Source organism: Pan troglodytes, chromosome 10, assembly GCF_028858775.2.
Source record: "Pan troglodytes isolate AG18354 chromosome 10, NHGRI_mPanTro3-v2.0_pri, whole genome shotgun sequence".
NCBI classification, from domain to species: domain Eukaryota; kingdom Metazoa; phylum Chordata; class Mammalia; order Primates; family Hominidae; genus Pan; species Pan troglodytes.
The window spans coordinates 16269957-16293231 of record NC_072408.2 but is presented as its reverse complement, the minus strand read 5'-3'; the positions used below and the strand labels follow the sequence as shown (position 1 = coordinate 16293231).

At 37.0% G+C, this 23275-nt stretch overlaps 2 protein-coding genes and 1 pseudogene across 4 annotated transcripts in view; 1 reads left to right on the top strand and 2 right to left on the bottom strand.

Moving 5' to 3' along the window:
* PZP (PZP alpha-2-macroglobulin like) overlaps positions 1 to 3055 on the top strand; it is a 61061-nt gene extending 58006 nt beyond the window's left edge. For all 3 annotated transcript variants that reach the window (XM_009424789.5, XM_520824.7, XM_063786272.1), the window contains 4 exons: positions 203 to 271; positions 1147 to 1249; positions 2293 to 2334; positions 2901 to 3055. In XM_009424789.5, the coding sequence (XP_009423064.1) occupies positions 203 to 271; positions 1147 to 1249; positions 2293 to 2334; positions 2901 to 2923 (237 nt within the window). In that variant the 3' untranslated portion in view covers positions 2924 to 3055. The remainder of the gene's footprint in view (positions 1 to 202; positions 272 to 1146; positions 1250 to 2292; positions 2335 to 2900) is intronic.
* Positions 1 to 23275, bottom strand: part of KLRG1 (killer cell lectin like receptor G1) — a 135671-nt gene that overhangs the window by 108756 nt on the left and 3640 nt on the right.
* On the bottom strand, positions 16197 to 23271 carry LOC100614615 (protein BTG1-like; annotated as a pseudogene).

Sequence of the window (23275 nt, the reverse complement as noted above, 5' to 3'; positions counted from 1 at the left end):
GTGAACTAAAATTATCAAAGATGCCAGAGGCTCTAATGTGTTACTTGGATATTGAAGAATTGTGGAACTCCTGACCTGAAAACAATTAGCTTTCTTCTCTTCAGAGAATGACCATTTGTCCCTTATTACAATCTGCTCTAAATCTCACAACATTCTCACATCTGTTCTCTAACTTTAACTGAAGTTTTCTAATTCTCTCCAGCTTGAAAGAACTAGCTCTGTGAGCCGGACAGAAGTGAGCAACAACCATGTCCTCATTTATGTGGAACAGGTGAGGGCTCTGACATCCCGGCTGAGACTACATATGGGTCGTCTTTCTAAGTGAGTCTCTTTACTGGAATAGTAAATAGTCGGTAACATGAGGAAAACAATCATTAGTAATGCCCTTCCAGAAAGGTTTATCTATTCCAAGAAGAATAAGAGGGGAAACCTTTGAACTCCATGTAGTGTTCTGTTCTATTTTTAATTGTGTTAACATTGGAATATGAATATTTCTATGAAATTTAAAGTATAAAATCAATAGAAAAAAGGTGTACTTTTAAAACAAGGTGTATTCCTGTTGTTTTAAAGGCCCCACTCCCTGACGATATGAATAAACATTAAACTTGAAGTGATAAATCAATAGGACTAAAGCTTATCATGCATTCCTGTTATTTTAAAGACCACCTCCACAAAATGAATAAATATGACCCCAGTGGTTGCCTAATGATAATGTTAACATTCTAAAATGTCACCATAAAATAAAATGAGGATTTTATGAATATTTTCAAATATGACCATAAAACAAAGAAAATGTTTTATGTATCCAAACAGAAAGAATACTTCATCGTTTTAATTACAGATTGTATGAAACCATGTTTCTCCAGCTTAGAACACATTCACATGGGACCAGAGAGTTAATCTCATAACAAGGGACTACAAAAGAATAGGGTTGGCTCAGTTGTTTAGAGGAAAATCTGTGAAAATTTGTTGACTGTAAATAGAGTTCCCAAGGATGCATTCTAAAACCCGTCTTGACGTCCACAAATGTCTGCTCACCTAAAGACACTGGTGAAAAAGAGTCAAAGAACAATAAGAATATGTTTTGCTCATGGGAGAAAGAAGGAGGCTTTCTAGGTTCTTGATTACTCCCACTTTTCCTTTCAGGTGACAAATCAGACGCTAAGTTTTTCCTTCATGGTTCTGCAAGACATCCCAGTAGGAGACTTGAAGCCAGCAATTGTTAAAGTCTATGATTACTATGAGACAGGTGAGTGAAAGAAAAATGAAACAATCTTAACCAGAGCCAAGAAATGGATCCTGTTGTGACAGTTGATCCTCTTCTTAGCCCACTTAGTCAACATTAATCTTTTGTTTCTTTCCTCCAAGATGTACACTATAAAAACGACTTACTGCAGTCTGGCCAACATAGCAAAACCCCACCTCTACTAAAAATACAAAAAATTAGCCGGGTGTGGTGGTGTGTGCCTGTAATCCCAGCTACTTTGGAGGCTGAGGCAGGAGAATCATGTAAGCCTGGGAGGCAGAGGTTGCAGTGAGCCGAGATCACGCCATTGCACTCCAGCCCAGGTGACGGTGCGAGACTCCGTCTCAAAAAAAAGAAAAAACAACACAAAACAAAAAAAAAAAACTTACTGAACAAATTTATCAATTAGTGTTTCTTGAGTCAGAAACTTAAGCATTAAAAAGAATGATAATATATAGTCACTGCTTTCAAGTAGTTTAGAGACATAGATAACATAATACAGATAAAAATATTACATAACAGGAAAGACTATTAGTGACAAATGAGTGTTAGTGAGCTAAGCAATAAGTTTGAGAGGCAAAAACAGCACAGAAGGCTGGTGCTCAGGAAGAACAAACAGGAAGAAAGATCTGATTTGGATCCTAGAGGATGAGTGGAGTTTTGGGGGTCTATAGAAGTAGGAGGAGTGTTTCAAGCTGGAACAATAATCTTAGAAAAGTAATTAAGGGAGCAAGCTGAACAAAGTGAATAGAAGCAGAGAGGTCATGGAAGAGAGAACTACAGGTTAGTGCAATTATGATCATCTTCCCAAGAATTTAAAATTTGAACAGCTGCCATCTGAACAGGCTTCAGTCCCCATCTCCAGTCTCAGGGAAAGAGAATATAAATATGTTAATGATCCTGTTTAATTCTTGCCTATTTACATGAAGTTTTGACAATTCTGATAGGGCATGCTTTTCTCCAATAGTAAAGTGACTAGACAGATTTAGCATGGTCCCTAGTTCATAGATCTTTCGTTTCTTCCTTCACCCAACGTTATCTTTCAGATGAGTCTGTGGTTGCTGAGTATATCGCCCCCTGCAGCACAGGTAAGAGTTCACAGCTTATGACCAGTACTAGATGGCATTAACCCACTCTCCAAGGGCCCCTGCATTTTAAATTCTCTACAAGGCTTTTCCTACATCTGAGACAATCCACATGGCATGTCCTCACACCAAGACAAAACTGTGGCGTAGCATGCCTATTCTGTAGCGGACTCTCCAATTTCAGATATTCACTCCCAGAAAAGTCAATAAGCTTTGTTTATTTGTAGGACAGCTATCTCTAAAAGCGACGTTTCACTTCACAGCGAATTGGGCTTCCTTCAACACAATGGTCAACTAATCACACACCTAAAACCAAATCTAGCCTTACACTTAATTTTGTAAATGAAGCTTTATTGGCACATGGCCACACTTATTATTAACATTGGCTATGGCTGCCTTTGTGTGCTGATTAGTCATGACAGACCATATGGCATATAAACCTAAAATAATTACCATCTGGCCTTTCACAAAGTTTGCTGACCCTGCATAAGCTCACTCTGCTGCCCACACTCAACTGAATGCTCCTCAGGAAACCATACAACCCCCTTACGTTTTTCTTTTCTCCATAGATACAGAGCATGGAAATGTTTGAGGACCATACAGGCTGTATATTTTGGTGGATTCTCTGTCCTATACATTTACTTAGAAGGAATGGAGTTATTTGTCTCTATAAAATAGACACTAAAAAGATTTGCTGAATAAATATGTACTTCTGGTCAAACTATCACTTGTTGCATCATTCATTCATCAGACATTAATAACATGTTCACATGATGAGTTATATTCTTTCTGTTTAATTTTGGTGCAAAGGTTGGATTCTAATAGGTTAGCATTCTAGTAGGAAAGCAGAGTGGAGGTTGCAGGTAAAGAAATTGAATGAAAATTCAGTTGAGAAAGGTGGAAGGTGAGAACATAAGGGGATGATAGATAATATAAACGTGGTAATATAACTGGACTAGAAGGGTCAGAAGATTAGAAGAAGAGACATCAGAAGAGATGTTTGAGATGAGGAGAAGTGCTGTTATAGGAAAAACTAATATTGAAAGAATTGATAATTAAAGTGCATTTTAGGATAAGATTATTATGTGGATTAAAAAAATAAAGAGATGAGAGCGAAGGATTTAGATAAACCATCTACAAACATGGATAATAAAATTAATAAGTTTAAAGATAAAAGTAACAGTGGTGAGGATGCAGTGACTCAAGGGTTAAAATCTTCAAAGAATAAAAGAGGAGTAACCTGCATCCTATAGATTATTTTAATAGAAAGAGACATGGTGGCTACAGTTAACCATATTGTATTCTTGAAAAATGCAAAGGAATAGAGTTTAACCATATGACAACTATATGAAGTAATGTACATGTTAATTAGCTTGACTTAACCATTCTACAATGAATATATATTTCAAAACATTGTTGTACATGGTAAATATATACAATTTTATCTGCTTAAAATAATTTCTAAAGTAATTTTTAAACATCATTTAAAAATAAACAAGGGTATAGCAGATGGTAAAATCAAATGGCTTGAAAGTAGTTAATGCCTTTTATGGAGGGAAAAAAAATCAAGTATTTGAGAAGAGGCAAGAATGACATTATCCTATCTACAGAAACAGGGATAAATGTAGTGTGGGAGAAAAAAAAAACTGGTCACCTCTTAATGGAGACATAAAACAAGTCAAGGTCTCGATAGGAAGATATGCTTCAAATTCAAACATAAAGGCAACATTTGGAGAAGGCTGTAAGATATTTTGCTAATAATAGGTTCTGAGTTCCAGAAGACTTAGCTTGAAGGGTTCAAGGAGTCATAGAAGAATGGTGGGTGGATATACTAGAGTGGAGCCATAAGACAGTAAGAAACTGGCTGATGAAAGATACATGAGTGGAGAAGTGAAGTCAGCAAGATGACAGAGTAGGAAACCCTGGTCTTCCCCCAGGCTTCCCCCCTGTCCCACACATGAACACCAATTTAGTAACAATCATGGACAAATTCCCTTTGTGAGAAATTCAAAGGCTAATTGAAAGACTCCTGTATCCTAAACAAATGCAAAAGCAGACTCACCGAAGCCAATAAGATTCAGGACATGCTATGGCTTATGAGAGGCTAAAAAACAGAAAAAAGAAGATTCAGAACACTCCCAGCATTGCACAACACAATTAGAAAGAGGCCCCCTAGCTCCCAGCTTCTCTTAGGGGAGAGAAGGGGTTACTTCACACATCTTAACTTTTCTGAGGTTTCCCCCCAGAGAATTGGTTTCTATCTTGCCAGTAATAGAGCTCTGACAGGACAAGCACAGTCTAGCTGCTTGAAGGAGAATGAAGATGGCAAGTTGGACTGGTAGGCACTATAGATCCTTCTCCCTGGTCAGCAGAGAGTGTGTGGACAAAAAATTTCCTGCTCTCAGCTTTCCCTTAGGGAGAGAAAGAGTTGATCCATGTGTCTAATGCCCTAACTTTTCTGTAGATACCCAAACAACTGACATCTGCCTTGCCAGTCAGGGAGCTCAGATGAGTCTGCACAGTCTAGCCCCACCTTGGAAGAAAGGAGGTGGCAGCTTGGAATGCTAGATGCCATTAATCCTTCCCCTTGCTAGCAGACAGTAAATGGATTTTTTAAATCCCAGCTCTCAACTTCCGCCTGGGAAAAGAAAGAGTTGATCCATGCATCCAAAACTCCAACTTCTCTGTGGCTGACCAAAGAATTGGCACCTATCTTGCCAGTCAGGGAGCTCTGATGGGTCCAGCACAGACTGGCTGCCTGGGGGAGAAAGACAGCATTGATTTGAAGTGGTGAACACTATAACTCCCCTAGCTCATCACAAAACAAGCAGACAAGAACCACAGCTTCCTGCTTCTCCCTGAGAAGAGAAAGGATTGTTAGAATCTCCCACAACCTCCAACAAGGCTGATTGATAGGAACCTTCTCCTATACAAGACTAGTCCGTGAAGAATGGGAGAGGTGCCTTCCTTTGTCTAATGCAGAGGCAACAACACGGAGAGTCAAAGAAAATGAAGAATTAGGCAAAGATATTCCTTTAAAGAGGAACAAAATACATTCTAGAAATTAACACTAATGAAATGGAATTATGTGATTTACTTTATGGAGAATTCAAAATAATTCTCATAAAGATGCTCACTGAAGTCAAAAGAACAATGTATGAGCAGTGAGAATTTCAACAAAACCATAAAAAGTATCAAAAAGTACCAAGCAGAAATCATAGAGCTGAAGAACACAGTAACTTAAAAATTCACTATAAGAGTTCAGTAGCAAACTAGATAAAGCAGAAGAAAAGATCAATTAATTTGAATACCAGTCATTGGAAGTAGTTCAGTCAGAAGAGCAAAAAAGACAAAGAAATAAAAAGTGTAGAAAACCTAAGGAACTTACGCAGCACCATCAAATTGACCATTATACAAATTATGAGAGTCAGAAAAGGAGAATAGAAAGAGAAAGGAAGAAAAAACTTATTCATAGAAGTAATGACTAAAACCTTCTCAATCTGAAAAAGGAAATGGAATCCAGGTTCAAAAATAACTAAGTAAGATGAACCCAACGAAATCCACATAAAAATACATAATCATTAAATTATCAAAAGTAAAAGAGAATTTTCAAAGCAATAAGAGAACAGTGACTTGTAAGATAGACAAGATGCCTGATAAGATGATCAGCTGGTTTTTCAGCAGAAATTTGCAGTCCAGAAGGCAGTGAAATTATTCACAGTGGTAAAATAATATAAACCTGCTAACCAAGAATACTATACCTGGGAAACCTGTCCATCAAAAATGGAGGAGTAATAAAGACTTTCTCAGACAAACAAAAGCTGAGGGAGTTCATCACCTCTAGATTTGTCTTACCAGAAATGCTAAAGAGAGTTTTTCAACTGAAAGAAAAGGACACTAAACAACAACACAATATCAAGAGAAGGTATGAAACTGATTGGCAAAGGCAAATATAAAGAAAAACACATGATACTGTATTACTGTAATGCTAGTAAGTCACTTTTACTTCTAGTTAAAAGTTAAAAGAGAAAAGTATTAAAAATAACAAACTAAAATATGTTTTAAAACATAAAATAGATATCAATTTTCACAAAAATAAGGTGTGTAGGGACAGATGATAAAGGGCAAAGTTTTTGTATGTGATTAAACTGAAGTTGTTATCAGCTTAAAACAGACTGCTATAACTACAAGATATTTTGTGTAAACTCCAAGGTAACCCCAAAAAGTCTATAAAAGTTACACAAAAGACAGAGATTTAAAAATCAAAGTATATTGGTACACAAAAAAACAATAAAACACAAGGAAGACAGCAAGAGAGGAAAAGACAGACAAAATAATTACAAGGCTAACATGAAACAACTAACATGGCAATAATAAATCTTCCGCTATCAACAATTACTTTAAATGCAAATTGAGTAAACCTCCCAATGAAAACACATATAGTGACTGAAAGGTTAAAAAAACAGACCCAAATATATTCTACATACAAGGTACTTACTTTAGATTTAAGAACACACATAGGCTGAAACTGAAGGGATGAAAAAGATATCCCATGCAAATGGTAATCACAAGAGAGTATGTGACAGGGCAGGAGTATCATCATCTTGGACAAGCACTGGCATTTTAAAGTTCCCCTTAATCAAAAACTGCCCCAAAGGGCATCGGCCTAATGGCTAACGTCAGCATGACCATAAACCACAAATGACATCTCTGACCAGAAACATTCCAACACGAAAATAAACCCTCCCCGACCAGAGGCATGCCTGCCCCAAGATAACCTCCCCTCTGGCCAGAGAGATGTCAGCCCCAAGATAACTTTCCCTCTGATCAGAGACATTCCAACCCCACAATAAACTTATCCTCCACACAGAAACATTCCAAGCCTGTGATAAGCTCTCTCACCCTAAAACCCTTAAATACTCTTAGTCTGTAAGAGAGAGTGGTCCTGACTAAAATTGGCCAGAAGCCCCTCTCAGGGGTATTCTCCAAAATAAACCTGTCTTTGACTGTTGAGCCACTAATCGTGTTTCTTTCCTCTTTCTTTAACTCTTACATTTGGTGCCAAAACCCAGGACAGGTGTTGTGGGTAGAGGCTCTCTTGCAACCCAGGAAGCAGTGGGCAGTGGCAGCTTATCCCACTGGATCCTGAGAGTCTCTGGCCAACCACCCCATCTTGCCTCTTACTTCACTTTTCAAGTGATTTACATGAGCAGAACAACTAACCTGAAGGGAATTGTGAGGCTCAGGCTGGGGCTACTCTCCAGTGGGCTCTCAAAACTCTCAGGTCTCAGAGTCCTGAGACCTGACCACTTCTGACCACCCACAGTGGGTATTTTGCTCTCTAACCCTTGTCCCCTCCTCCTCCCTCATCCTCACTTTCTTTTCTCTCTGTCTCTCTCTCTGTCTCTCTCTCTCTCTCTCTCTTCCTCATGTGCTCTGGTTCAAGAGGCCCTTTGCCAATTCCAACTGGAACATCCAATATTGGACACTAATCCAGCCAACTGGTAAGATCTGCCTTCCCCTGACTTTCTCATGGTACCCGGGAAAGTCAGGTATGCCATCCTGATCCTCAGAGGACCAGTGGGACTAGGCTAGAAGAAATCTTGGGGACACCCAGTTTCTTCTCAGCTTAATTGTTCTCTTTAGAAAGAGGATTCTGGGTCTCTGTCTTTTGTCTGGGGACACCTAGAACAAAAACAGACACCCTAGGCTTCTTCTTACCAGTCCACATAGGTGCTCAACAACCCAAAATTCCTATGTCCTCTCCACTGGGCTGTCTCCTTCACAGCCTTGCCAAACTTGGCTTATGGGAAGCATAAAGCCAAAGTGTTTGGCTTTTTATTGCAACGTGGCCGGGCCCCAGTGCAAATTAGATAATGACAGCTAATGGCCCGAAAATGGCACCTTTGATTTTTCAAATTCTCAGGGACCTTGACAACTTTATAACCAGGAACAGCAAATGGCAGGAGGTTCTTGCCTGAATATTCAGGCTTTCTTCTACCTAAGATCCTGACCCTCCCTGTGTCAAGCTTGCACCCCTCATGAAATCCTTCTTAATAAAACCCTCCCCAGGTTTCTCCTTCCTCTGAAATTCCTTCCTTCTAAACCCCTTCCTCTGAAACCCCTTTTGACCCTACAGATGAATGCCCTCTCTATCCTCATCCCCCTGGATCCACTTCTTGCCTGTCCGAACCCTCAGCCCCAAACTCCACTCTTCCTCCTTCTCCACCTGTTACTCATTCAAAAACTGCTTCAACCAGTCAAACCACCTCTGCCTTTCTCCTACTCTGGGAAGTGGCTAGGGTCGAAGGTATTGCTCGTGTTCATGTCCCTTTCTCCATGTCTGATTTGTCACAGATTAAACAGCACCTTGGATCTTTCTCTGAAAATCCCTCTCATTATCACAGGGAATTCCTGCACATAACCCAATCCTTTAATTTAACTTGGCATATTATTTATATAATTCTAAACTCAACCCTCACCCCTGATGAAAAAGAGCACCCAGCTTAATTAAAATTGATGTCCAAGCTATGAGTATATTCAAAGGCCTTTATGTTTTTCTCTTCATAAATCTTGTTTTCCTGGAAAAGGTTTTTTCCCAGTCAACTGAATTACTTTTCTGCATTCTTTCTTGCCACTCTTGGTGCAGGTATTAAAGACCCTAAAATGACTTCTGGTGGCCTGGGATTCCTTGGGAAAACAGAAAAGTTGCCACAAATCCCATTTGGGGAAAAACCTTTGTTTTCCTTATGGAACCCCTGGAATTAGAGGTAAATAAGTACCTCTCAAAATCTGTCTTTGTCTCCTAGCTTTACTTGTTTATTAGGCCCTGGAAATTATTTTCCTAGCCCTGTTCTTAAAGGGCCTCACCCAAAGGCCAATTATCCAATTGGAAAATTAGAAAAAAAATCTTATAACTACTGGATTTTCTTCTGGTTGTCTGTGTGGCTATATATGTGTTAGGTGTGCAATGTCTATTTAAAAAGCTCTAATTAACTGGCCTAAGAAAAATAAGTGCTTAAATCAAATATTTTTAGGGGAAAAGTAAAAGCTATGGGACCTTTCAGTTCACGTGACTTTAATCTTTAAAACTTACTGGCACAGTAAAATTAGAAATGTTTTAAGAGTTGCCAGCATACATTTTTGTTTGCATTTATTAATCAAGCAATTTCATACTTATCTCTGCCAAATACTATTAGGTGTCAAAATTTGGCATAGAGTCTACAAAACTATAACTCAGCCCAAACAGAATAATCTTTGCTTGTGTAATTTTTTAATAAATGAAACATTAATATTGGTTTAATAAAGATAGCTTCATCTTGAACTATTTAGTGAAATACCCTAACTTCTAATTTTGTGGCCTTAGGCAGTCTAGTGCACAGACATGAAGGAAGTTTGCTTTGGGAAAGGACTGTTATCATCTTTGATATTAAAGAAAAGAGAATTTATACAAAAAAGAATCATATATGGTAAATTCCTGTCCTGAAGTAAATTAACTAGTTGTTTAAAGAGAGAGATGTTTACAACAAAGTCGAGGCATGTCAGAGACTGTCCATGTAAGTCATGAAAAAATTTATAAAAGGGAATTTATGCAAGAAATGTTGTACAATTTAAAAGTGATTAGGACTCCTGAATGCTTTATAAAATGCCATATAACTCTTAGCTGTACAACTTGCCTGCTTTGCAGCTAGGTAAGACCTAGGACACATGGAGTTAAATGCTGGAATAAGTCGGACCTTATCTGAACTTCTGTCTGGGTCCTAGGCTCTCCACCTAGTACATAATTAAAATCCCAAACTTACCAACAAAAGTAAAGGTTGCTAAAAGTTAACAGTGTAACATGTATTTAAGACTATTGAAAAAACAGTTTACATATACATTTGGTAAAAAGATTATAAGGAGGCATGAGAATGTGGATTTTTACCTAGATTAAAAGGTTAAAGAATTGTTTTAAGTTGAATAAAATAAAAATGAAGGTTTAAGCAAGTTTTGGAAGGTTAATTGTAAAGGAAATTCTGTGTGTAAATATATTGGCTAAAGTTGAAGGAGTATCATCCAGTTTTTCTGTAAACTGACATTAAAATAAAAGCACAGTGGGTTTGGTTTCTCTTAAAGCACTAACCTGCTCTTTAACAAAAATTATAAAGGGTTAAAAAGGGTCTATAGAAATCTTACCTTATGGTCAAACATTAAAGTCGGGTAAATGTATCTACAAGGTTCTATTAAAAATTGAGTTTAACATTAGTAGCACACTAATATAAAGGTTTGGCTTATTTGGTATAAAATCATACAGGAAGCATTGTCAAATATAAAATGGTGTTTGGCTTTCTTTGGGCTATATTTGTATACATATGTTATTGGTATGTGTTCCAAAGTTATAAGAGACTCCTATATTTCTGATATATCTTAGTGTACGTTATCAGTAATAATTATAATTGTTATGTTAAAATATTGCATGCCACAAAGGTAACAGATATTCTTGTCAATTGTAACTTTATGGCTACTATAAAACTTTTTGTCATCCATAAACAATTGTTGTCTTGTTTTTGGTCCCCTAGAGACTGAAGTAATCTTTTTTACTTTTTGAGTATATTTAAGTTATGGCAATATAGTTATTTGCATCAGTGCAATAAGAATCTGTTTTATTTTGTAACAGAACACGATTTGAAAAACTGGTTATTTTACCAAGGCTTTGACTGGAGAGGTGTGCTGTCCTTTAAGGAATCAAACTTGACTTATGGAGCCAATAAAGCTCTTGGGAAACTGGCCTCATATTTTATGTGCACAGTCCCTGTACAGGGTTTCTGACCTGTGGTAAGTAAAGAATGTCACTTTCTGACAGGCCAGGACCCCCAAGTTACCTTGGAACCTCAGGAGGAGAGGAATTCACCCAACTCATAGGTATTTAATGGTACAATTCCATGACTGTACCTTTATCTTTAAAAGGTACTTATCTCAGATTCCTTCTAAGGAACAAAATTCCATCAATGCCAGTTTAAAAGGCCTAGGTAACAAATAATTATTCTTGCTGCACTGTATGCAAATAATTAAACCAAGTATAATAATGCAAACCATTCCTACCATGATTTATTTTTTAATAACGGTTACTGGCAGAAAATAACACGTGGCCCTTTCCAAACATGTGCCTCTGCCTCTCATTAGGTAAGGAATGTTGCTTCTATCTCAACCAATTGGGCCGAGTAAGAAACACTGCTAAATAACTTAAAGAAAGGGCCAAAAAGCTAAGGGAATTCCAAAACAACCAAATGGATTCTTGATTTGGGAAAAAAACCATAGCATGGGTCATCCCATTCCTGGGCTCCCCCCTAATACTATGCCTAGGACTAATGTTCTTACCCTGCCTAATTAATCTTTTCCAAAGATTTTTAACTGACAGGATCATGGCCATTTCACAGACAACTACCCAAAAACTGCCCCAAAGGGCATCAGCCTAATGGCTAATGTCAGCATGACCATAAACCACAAATGACATCTCTGACCAGAAACATTCCAACACGAAAATAAACCCCTCCCCAGCCAGAGACATGCCCATCCCAAGATAACCTCCTCTCCGGCCAGAGAGATGCAGCCCCAAGATAACTTCCCCTCTGAACAGAGACATTCCAACCCCGCAATAAACTTCTCCTCCACACAGAAACATTCCAAGCCTGTGATAAGCTCTCTTACCCTAAAACCCTTAAATACTCTTAGTCTGTAAGAGAGAGTGGTCCTGACCAAAAATTTGTCAGAATCCCCTCTCAGGTTTATTCTCCAAAATAAACCTGTCTTTGACTGTTGAGCCATTTTTCATGTTTCTTTCCTCTTTCTTTAACTCTTACAGGAGGAGTGGCTATGCTTATATCAGATAAAATAGACTGAGTTAAAAACTGTTACAAGAGACCAAAAGGGAAATTTTATAATGATAAAAGGGTCAATTCAACAGGAATATATAACAATTACAATTATATATGCATCCAACAGTAGAACACCTAAATATATAAAGCAAACATTGGAAAAACAGAAAAGAGAAATAGGGAGCAATAAAATAATAGTAGGAGACTTCAATACTATTTGCAATAATGGATACATCATTCAGACAGAAATCCGTATCCATAAGAAAACAGCAGACTTGAATAACACAATAGACCAAATGGACCAAACAGACATATGCAGAATATTCCACCAAACAGCAGCTGAATACATACTCTTCTCATGTGCACTCAGATCCTTCTCCAGGATAAGTCACATATTAAGTCACAAAATAAGTTATAACAAATTTAGAAAGATTGAAATCACACCAAGTGTCTTTCTGGCCACAACAAAATTAAACTATAAATCAATAACAGAAGGAAGACTGGAAAAATAAAAAATACATAGATATTAAACAACAGACTCTTGAAAAGTCATTGAGTGAAAGAAGGAATCAAGAAGGAATTTAAAGTGCCTTAATACAAACGAAAACAAAAATAAAAAACACTAAAATTATGGTATTCAGCAAAAGCACTATTAAGGAGGTTTACTGTGATAAATACCTACATTAACAAAGAACAAAGATCTAAAATAATCAACCCAAATTTATACTTCAAGAGGCTAGAAAAAGAACAAACTAAGCTCAAAATTAGCAGAGAGAAAGAAATAACAAAAATTAGAGAAGAAATAAATAAAACAAGAAAAGAAAAAAATCAAAGAGGCTCAGTGGGTTTTTTGAAAAAAATAATGAACACATCCTTATTTAGACTAAAAAAAAAGAAATGAAAGAAGATACATTATAACTGCTCTTTTAGAAATAAAAATGATCATAAGTGAACAAATATGTCAACTAATCGAATAACCTAGAAGAATTGTGTAAATTCCCAAATACACAAAACATGCCAAAAGTAACAATCAAGAAAGTTTGAACAGACCTATCATTAGTATGGAGATTTAATGAATAACAAAAATCCTTCTAACAAATAAAAACCCAGGATCAGATAGCTTCACAGGTAGATTCTAATACACATTTTTTTAAAAAAGTGCCAATCAGTCTCAAATGCTTCCAAAAAGTGAGAGAACACTTCCAAACTCATTTTATAAGGCCAGTAGCACACTGCTACCAAAGCCAGACAAGGACACTACAAGAAAAAAAAATGACAGGCCAATATCTCTGATGAATATAGATGCAAAAAATATTCAAAAAATATTAGGAAATAGAATCCAACAGCACATTAAAGGGATCATACATCATGACCAAGTAGTATTTATTCCCAGGATGCAAGGATGGTTCAGTATGTATAAATTTGTACCACATTCACAGAATAAAGGGAAAAAAAATCACATAATTATATAAATACATGCAGAAAAAGCATTTGACAAAATTCAACATTCTTTCATGTTAAAAACTCTCAAGAAACTATAAATAGGAGAGTATCTCAACATAATACAGGCTATATATGAAAGGCCCATAGATAATATCAGACTCAACGGTGAAAAGTTGAAAGCTTTTCCTTTAAGAACAGGAGCAAGGCAATGATGCCCACTCTTGCCACTTTTATTCAATATAGAACCAAAGCCCTAGCCAGAACAGTTAAGCAAGAAAAATAAATTAAAGCCTACCAAATCAGAAAGGAAGAGATAAACTTTTTCCTGTTTGCTGATGCCATTATATTATGTATTAAAAATCCCAAAGGCTCCATTTTAAAAAACTGTTAAAACTAATACACAAATACAGTAAGATTGCAAGCTACAAAATCAACTTACAAAAATCAGTTGCATTTCTATACACTAGCAATAAACTCTGAAAAGGAAATTAAGACAACAATCCCATTTACAATAGCACAAAAAAGAATTAAATACTTAAGGAAAAACTTTTCCAAGGAAGTGAAAGACCTGTGTCTGGAAACAAAACATTGATGAAAGAAATTAAGACACAATTAAATAAAAATATATACCATGTTCATTGATTGGAAGATTTACTATTGTTAAAATAACCATAATATCAAAAGCAATCTACAGATTCAATGCAACCCCTGTCAAAATCACACTGGTATTGTTTAAAAAAATAGAAAAGGAAATCCTAAAATTTATAGGGAATGAGAAAACACCACAAATAACAAAATCAATCTTGAGAAAGAAGAAGAAAGATGGAGGACTCATACTTCCTAATTTCAAAATTTAGTACAAAACCACAGTAATCAAAACAGTATGGTGCTGGCATAAAGACAGATAAACATCAATGACAGAATAGAGATCTCAGGAATAAATGCACGCATAAAAGGTCAACTGGTCTTTGACAAGGGTACCAAGAATACACTAGGGGGAATGGATAGTCCCTTCAACAAATGGTGTGGAGAAAACTGTATATCCATAAGCAAAACAATAAAATTTGATGTTTATCTTACACCATACACAAGAATTAACTCAAAGTGGATTAAAGACATAAAAGTAAGGCCTGAAACTGTAAAACTGATAAAAGAAAAAATAAAAGACATGCTTTATGACCTTGGTCTTGGCAATGATTTCTTGGATATGACACCAAAATCACAGACAACGAAAACAAAAACAAATAAGTTGAACTATGTCAAACTGGAAAGCTCTTGCAAAGCAAAGGAATAATCAACAGAGTGAAAAGACAACATATGGAATGGTAGAAAATATTTGCAAACCATGTGTCTGACAAGGGGTTGCTATCCAAAACATATAAGCAACTCCTACGACTCAACTCAGCAGCAAAAAAACTAATAACATGACTTTAAAATGGGCAAGGATCTGAGTAGACATCTTTCAAAAGAAAACATACAAATGGCCAATAGGTATATGAAAAAATGCTCAATGCCACTAATCAGGGAAATGCAAATCAAAACCACAATGAGATATCGCTTCACACATGTCAGGATGCCTATTATCAAATAAAAGACAACAAGTGGTTGGCAAAGATGTGGAGAAAACTGGAATCTTTGTATACTGTTGGTGTTAATGCAAAATGGTGCAACTGCTATGGAAACATGGTGTATATATTCATCTATATTTGTATATATGTATATGCATATTATATATACATGCATATATATATGCACATATATATGCACACACACATGCACAATGGAATATTGCCTTTTTTAAATGCCAAGATAAGAAACAATTTATTACAGAAGAAAAATTTCTCATCCAAAATATAGAAATCAATACAACTTTGCCACAATCAATATACACGAACTGTACAAATGTATACCCATTCATAATTTACCAAATAAAAGATGATTAACAAAGTTCACAAAATAGATGAAAATACTTTTACCCAGGAAAGTTACAAACCAGACCTCCAATTTCTAAAATAGAAGTTTACTCAGTCTTAGAAAACTACAAGCTAGCAAATGTACGTAGAGCTGGCTGGTGCCAACACCACAGTTGAAACAGTCTTTCTAAGGGTCTTTTTAAAAGCCCGTTGCCATGGCAGATTCTGGTCACTTGCTACTTTCAAGGTCAAAAACACAATACAAAGTCTGACTATTTTCCCAGGTCATGTTTGCTAGCTTGTCTTTATGTACATTTAGAAATATTTGCTAGGTAAAAGTCTTGTCGTAAAATTTCCAGTACTACCATGTTTAAAACGTTGAGCTCCCCTATTGAGCTGCCAAAAAGGTAAACAATAATTTTCAAGTGTGATAGTGCAAATTCCTCTGCGAGATCTACTACAGAGAAAGGTTCTTTGACATACAGATTTTCTTTAAAGGAATTGATGTAAAAATTTAAGTATGTCTGGGAGAAGCTGAAATCACTCTAGGACTTCACTCCCTAGCAAATAAAGTGATCATTTACTTGGACTCACAGGCTATTAAATTATTGAAAGGTACTGTACAAACTATGGCACTGTCACTTTTAAAAAAATGTTTACCACTCTATCTTGTGCCGGATCTTCACAGCTGTGACATGGTTTAAATTCCATAATCCATCCCCAATAGGAGCCCACCCAAAGCCAAAATCAAATTTATCCATGCACTGTAAGATGATCCATCTTAACCTGATACAGTCATCATACTGTAGTTTTTGGAAGGGCTGGTTCTGCCCAAGAGAAATTCGTCCTTACAGTTTATTCAGCTGTCTACCATTTGTATGTCGGTGCTGTTTTGAGTGCTACCCCCTGCTGGTGGGGCTTTCATACAGCACACAGATGGAGCCATCTTCTCCAATTCTGCAGGACAGACATCTCATAGGTTGAGGTGAGCGTGAGTCCAACCCAGAGTGTGAGTTCACTTGGGAAAAGCTTGAACAGCTCCTGACTGCTCGGTCCAATCCGCTGTGCTGCCTGTCCAGGGGATCCATTTCATGGTTGATGCGAATACAAAGATAACTTGATCTTTTTGTATGGCTTTTCTGGGAATCAGTGATGTTTATAATGTTCTGTCAGCAGTTCCTGCAGGCTGTGGCTGAAGGTCTGCAGCTGTTGCCCGTTCGTGAGCCCTTTGCTGTGGAGAAAGTTGGAGACGAAGGACATGGAGGCGGCCATCTCGCCTACCCTGGTGGTGGCTCTGGGGTAGAAGGGATGCAAGGAGGCAGAGGTGGGGCGGCCCGGGAATGCCGGGGCTCGGCTGCGCTGCCTCAGCAGCTGAGCAGCCCCCAGGGCTTCCTCACAGAGCAGAGGGCTCACAGGAAGAAAGGGTGTGAGGGGCACACAGCTACTTTTTTCTTTCATTAGAGTAAAAAAGTTATTTTCTAGACAGGAAGAGGCAGAAGAGAGGAAGAGAGGAGCGATGGCGGTTTGGTTACATGGCTAGGACCTCCCCAGCTGCCTCCACCCCTGGCTGCACAGCCTCTGAAGATCCCAACAGTTGCCTTCCCAGCACCAAAGGGCGAACTTCTTTAAAAAGAAGAAAATTCTGTATACGACAAAACTAATGAATCTTGAGGACATTATGCTCAGTGAAATAAGTCACAGAAAGACAAATACTGCATGATTCCAGTTACATGATTTATCTAAAACAGCCAAATTCATAGAATCAAAGAGTAAAACAGTGGTTGTCAGGGGCTAAACTGAAGAGGGAACGGGGAGTTTGTAATCAATGGACATAAAATTTCAGTGAAGCAAGGTAAATAAGCTCTGGAGATTTGCTCTACAATGTTGTACTTAGAGTCGACAATAATATATTGTACACTTACAATTTGTTAAAAGGGAGATCTCATGTTAAATGTTCTTACCACAATAAAATAAAATTTCTAAAAGAAAAAAGACACCTGGTGTCTTTTTCTTGTAGCAACCGAAGTAAATAGAGATGTATGGGTGTATGGGCATTAGTTTGATTTTCTCTTACGAAGAGGTCTGGATTATAGCCTCCCTCTTGAGACCGGAGTCAAGCACTTGAGGTGGGGAATGATGGAGAGATTGGAAATGGCATTCTTCTCCACAACACCATGGGTTCTGTAGTCCCTTGTGCAATTCTGCAATTCTGCCATGATAGTTATTGAGACCAAGACAGGCAAAGTCTAACCAGGGAAAGAAGAGTTCCGTAGACTTCCTTCCAATTCTACCAAGGTTGATATTGAGAGCAGGCTTCTTGCCAGCAGCATTAAACCCAACAATCTATACTTCCTAGAACAATCTCTACCTTTGATTTCTGTAAAATAACACTTTTTTGTTGTCTTCTGAGGCCCCTCCTTCACAGACCAGTTTCTGGATATCTTCTTCTTTATCAGATCTCTAAATGTTGAGATTCTTCTAGATTTAGATCTATGCTGCTTGTTCTTTGCACTCTACATTTTCTTCATTCATTTCTACAACTTTTAATACTGTGTATAGGTAGCTCCCAGATTGCTATTTTCACCGTGATTCTCTTGCCTCATACTTTTCCCCTCTTTGGTGATGATGTGTCAGCACATTGGCCCTCTCTCTAATCTTGAATACTTTATTTCTGTCTGGGGAGTTTAGCACATGCTTCCCTCTGCCTATAATGCTGTATAACTTGCCCTCTCCCTTTTTGCAAGGATAAATTCCCAGCTTAAATGCCATATCATAAGAGAGGTCTTGACTGAATGCACAATCTATGTTGGATCTCCCTGGATGTTCAGGGAAGAAAAGAAACATTTTTTTCTTTCACAGCATTTATCATCATATGGAATTACCTTATTTAATTTATTTGTTTATATACTTTGATCTGTATTCTTCCACAGGAATGTATAATCCCCAATGGCAGGAACATGTGGTTTTTGTTAACCACAGAACAGTATCTGATACAAAATATGCATTAAAATTCTTGTGAACTGACTAAATAATATCCATCTCCTCCACTTGACTGCTTTACTTGCCACACATCCCCAGTACCTAATTCAAGAGCTTGGCTCATTGTCAGCCTTTAAATATTGACTGAACCCAATTAATCACTTTTTTCTTTAACTTCTGAACTCTGTGCCCAGCTCCCTACTTGAATAGCTTCACTGGATATCTCAAAAGAACCTCAAATTCAATATGTCTACTTTCCCTATCTGTTATTAGCAACAAACCCAGCACTTGCCCTAGTAGGAAATCTACAATCATCCTTTACTTATCTCTAAAATGAAAAAAAAACCCACACCTTTTTCATAAAGTTTTGAGTTCACTAAGTGAAATAAGCAAGGTGCCTATCACAATGCCTGGCGTACAGTATCTATAAATATTAGTTTAGCTATACCAGTTTTCATTCATTCAAAGAGGCACATCTTTTCACATCTCTGAAATCAAGATGTGTTTTGTGATCAGTAGTGTTTCATAATTGGATACACATCTAATCATTAATCAGGTGGAAATTTTTTCTTTAAATACTTTATTAGAAAATTGTGTCCTTTACCTCAATGGTGCTTCAGATGTGATAATTTGCAGTAACACAACTTCTCTCTCCAACGTGCCCATATATATTAAAGTAGTCATTAGGTCACATCACGTACATTTGAAATCCATATTTTTCTCACTCTTCCCACTGTTGTAATCTTACTTTGGGCCCTCATTTTCTTCCAACTGAACACTGAATTAGCCCCCTGAATGGTCTTCCTGCTGACTATATTGCCCTTCTCCAATGTGTGTGTCATATTCATGCCAGAGTAATCATGTTTCTCTCATGCCTAACTCACTTCATTATCTACACAACTGCCTGCAGAATGGAATCCAGATTCTTTCACATGGCACACAGGGCTCTGACTCTCTCTCTCTTTAGCCTAATCCCTAAGCCACAGTCAAGTTGACCTCCTTTCTGTACTTGCAGGTGACTTAACACTGTATGTTGTTTCACAACCCATGTCGTTTATCACACTGACCTATCTTGAAAATATTTTGTATCAGCTGGAATCCCTCTGGCAATAAATAACAGAAAAGCAACTAGCAGCTGCTTAAACAAATAGGAAAGTCCATAGGTTGGTGTTCCAAGGTTGATAGAATTGCCCAATAATGCTGATGAGGACCAAGGCCCATTTTATCTTTCAGACTTCCTTAACATGCAGACCTTCATCCCCCTGCTTGTTACTTTGCTGTCTCAAGATGGTCATTGAAATATTAAATATCACATCTATTTTCCATTAAGTAAGAACAAGGAAGGACATTCAGGGGTATGCCCACTACAACTCTTCTTTTTAAGAAAGCAAATGTTTCCCATAAGCCCTACCCAGCAGTTTTCTACTTATATCTCATTGCCCAAACAGCACCATAGTCATTCTGGTTTGAAGATGCCTAGAGAGAGGGATGTTGTGGGTAGTTTAGCCAATGAGCAGTGTCTGCCACAGTCTGCTTGGAAAATATCTTCTCATTTTTTGTGAGATTCAACTCAAGAGCTATATCTTAGAAATTTAGAAATGTGTATATATATGTATATAAACTATATATGTATATAAATTATATTGATATTTATATAAGCATACATAAAACACAAATATATAAACATATATATAGTATGTACCCTTTCATCATTAACTGAATATTTATCAAACACCTGTACACAGTGCGTGCTAGGTACTGTTCTAGGCACTGGGAATACAGCAATGAACAACATCCTTTCCTTTGTGGAATTTACATCCTAGTGTTTACCCTTTGATCTAACTTTTTCACCTCTAGTAACTTACCTTACAGACTATACCTCAAAAACAAGGATGCTCATTGAAGTGATAACTAGAATAACAAAAATCCGATTAAATATCACTATGGGATTGATTATAATATACATAAAATTATAAAATGTAATTATTCAAAAGAGTATAATCCTCTTAATAGAGATATACTAACATGGAAAGCTGTCCCCAACATATATTTTAATTTAAATAATGGAAGACCAAAATGTATAGTAAACTCACTTTTAAAAAGAAAATCCATCCCCAAATTCATACGGAATCTCGAGGAATCTGAAATAGCCAAAACAACTTTGGAAGAAGAATAAAGGTATTAGACTCACACTTCCTGATTTCAAAGCATATACAAAGACACAATGATCAAAGCAGTGTGGCACTGGCATAAAGACAGACAAACCATCGTAATAGAATAAAGAGCCTAGAAATAAGCCTGTGTGTATATGGTCAACTGATCTTCAACAAGGGTGCCAAGACCACTCATTGGGAAAATGATAGTCTCCTCAACAAATGGTGTTGGTAACAATGGAAATGAAAGTTAAACCTTTATTTTACACTATCTACAAAATTTAACTTATAATATATTAAAGACATAAGCATAAGACCTAAAACTATAAAATTTCTAGAAGAAAACAGACAGGATAATCTCATGACATTGGGTTTGTCAATGACTTCTTAGATATGACACCAAAAGCACAGGTAACAAAAGCAAAAAAAGATAAATGGGACTACATCAAACTTGAAAACATTTGTGCATCAAAGGACACAATCAAAAGAGTGAAGGGCAACATACAAAATGGGAAAAAAAATTTTACAAAGAATATATTTAGAAGTTATTATCCACAATATATAAAGAACTCCCACAACTAAACAATGAAAAAAAATCAAATAACTAGATTTTAAGGTGTGCAAAATATTTGAATAGATATTTCTCTAAAGAATATATACAAATGGCTAATAAACATTGAAAAGGTGCTCAACATTACCAATCACCAGAGAAATGCAAATCAAAATCACAATGACATACTACTTCACATCTGTGAGGATGGCTGCTATAAAAAAAACAGAAAGTAACAAGTGTTGGCAAGGATGGGGACAAATTGAAACCCTTGTGCACAGTTGGTGGGATTGTAAAATGGTTTAACTGCTATGGAAAACACTGTCAAGTTTCCTCAAAAAATTCAAATAAAACTACCATATGATCCAGGAATTTTACTTATGGGTGTATATCCAAAAGAATTGAAAACATGGTCTTGAAGAGATATTTATATACCACAGTCATAGCACTAGTCCCAATAACCAAGAAGTAAAAGTGAGCCAAATGTCCATCAATAGAAGAATGAATACATACAATCAAATATTATTCAGCCTTAAAAAGAAATGAAATTCTGATACATGCTGCAACATGGATGAACTTTGAAGAAATTTTGCTAAGTAAAATAAGCTAGTCACAAAATGACAAATACTGTATTATTTCACCTATATGAAGTATCCAAGCCAATTCATAAAAACAGAAAGAAGAACGCTGGTTACCAGGGACAGAGAAGAGGAGAAAGGGGAAGTGTTTAATAGGTTGTTTAGTAGGTATAGAGTTTCAGATTTGCAAGATATAAAAGCTCTGAAAATCTGTCTCACAACAATGTGTATATACTTTACACTACTAAACTGTACATTTAAAAATGGTTCACCAAGCGCGGTGGCTCACGCCTGTAATCCCAGCATTTTGGGAGGCCGAGGCGGGTGGATCACAAGGTCAGGAGATCTAGACCATCCTGGCTAACATGGTGAAACCCCGTCTCTACTAAAAATACAAAAAAAGTAGCCGGGCGTGGTGGCGGGCGCCTGTAGTCCCAGCTACTCCTGAACCCGGGAGGCGGAGCTTGCAGTGAGCAGAACGCGCCACTGCACTGTAGCCTGGGCGACAGAGTGAAACTCCGTCTCGGGAGAAAAAAAAATGGGTAAAATGGGAAAAAGGAAAACCCATACCTGCATCTTCATATATATTATTATATACAATAATACTGAAAATACTTTCAGTTTATGAATTTGGTGGGTAGCTCACACATTACTTTATATTTTCTTCATACTTATATATTTTATAATAAGTATATATTACTTTTTATAGTCAGAGAAAGATTAGAAAAAATTTTAAAAATTACAAGGTACTTTCTTCTCTCTCTCTCCCCTCAAATAGTAATGACCATTTATTTGTACTTATGTAGTCACCAACAGAATTTATATTTATTGAATGAAATAATAAATGTATCATCAACTAGTGATAATGAATGCCTTCAATAAAAATTTATATTTAGCACCAAATTAAGAAATTAATTTAATATAGTTCTTCATTTAATGAATACCGATTGTTATTAAGTGCCTAGGATATGCCCGATGTGCCTGTGTAGGTTTTGAGTAATAAACATGGTTATTTCTTGAAACTATCTTTTGATGAAGAAAGAGAAAAAGAGAAAGAGAGAAAGAAAGAGGTTATGGCTAGCTGGTAACATTCAAAAGCAAGCCACTTCATGAAACCCCATTACAAGTCAAGATAGTATAGTCCAGGTGTGTAGTACTCTGGTGGTCTGGTTTTATCATAGTTAGAGCCTAAATACATAGCAAAGAGAATAGATTTCACATACTTCAAAAACATGTAACAGCGAGTGTGAAATACCCGCAGACCCAGTCACCCCACTCCAGCTTCTGCCAGAGAAAACTGGTGTAAGAAAAACTGGTTTGGAAGTTAATTGCATTCTTCCCCCCACCCCCTTGGGCCATAAAATTTTATTAGCAGGTAAGGGGAAGAGCCAGGAGTAAGGGTCCCTCCCTTCCCATCCCCTACCCAGGATCCTCCCTCTGAAGGAGAGCTGAAGCCCAGGAGCCTACCACTCAG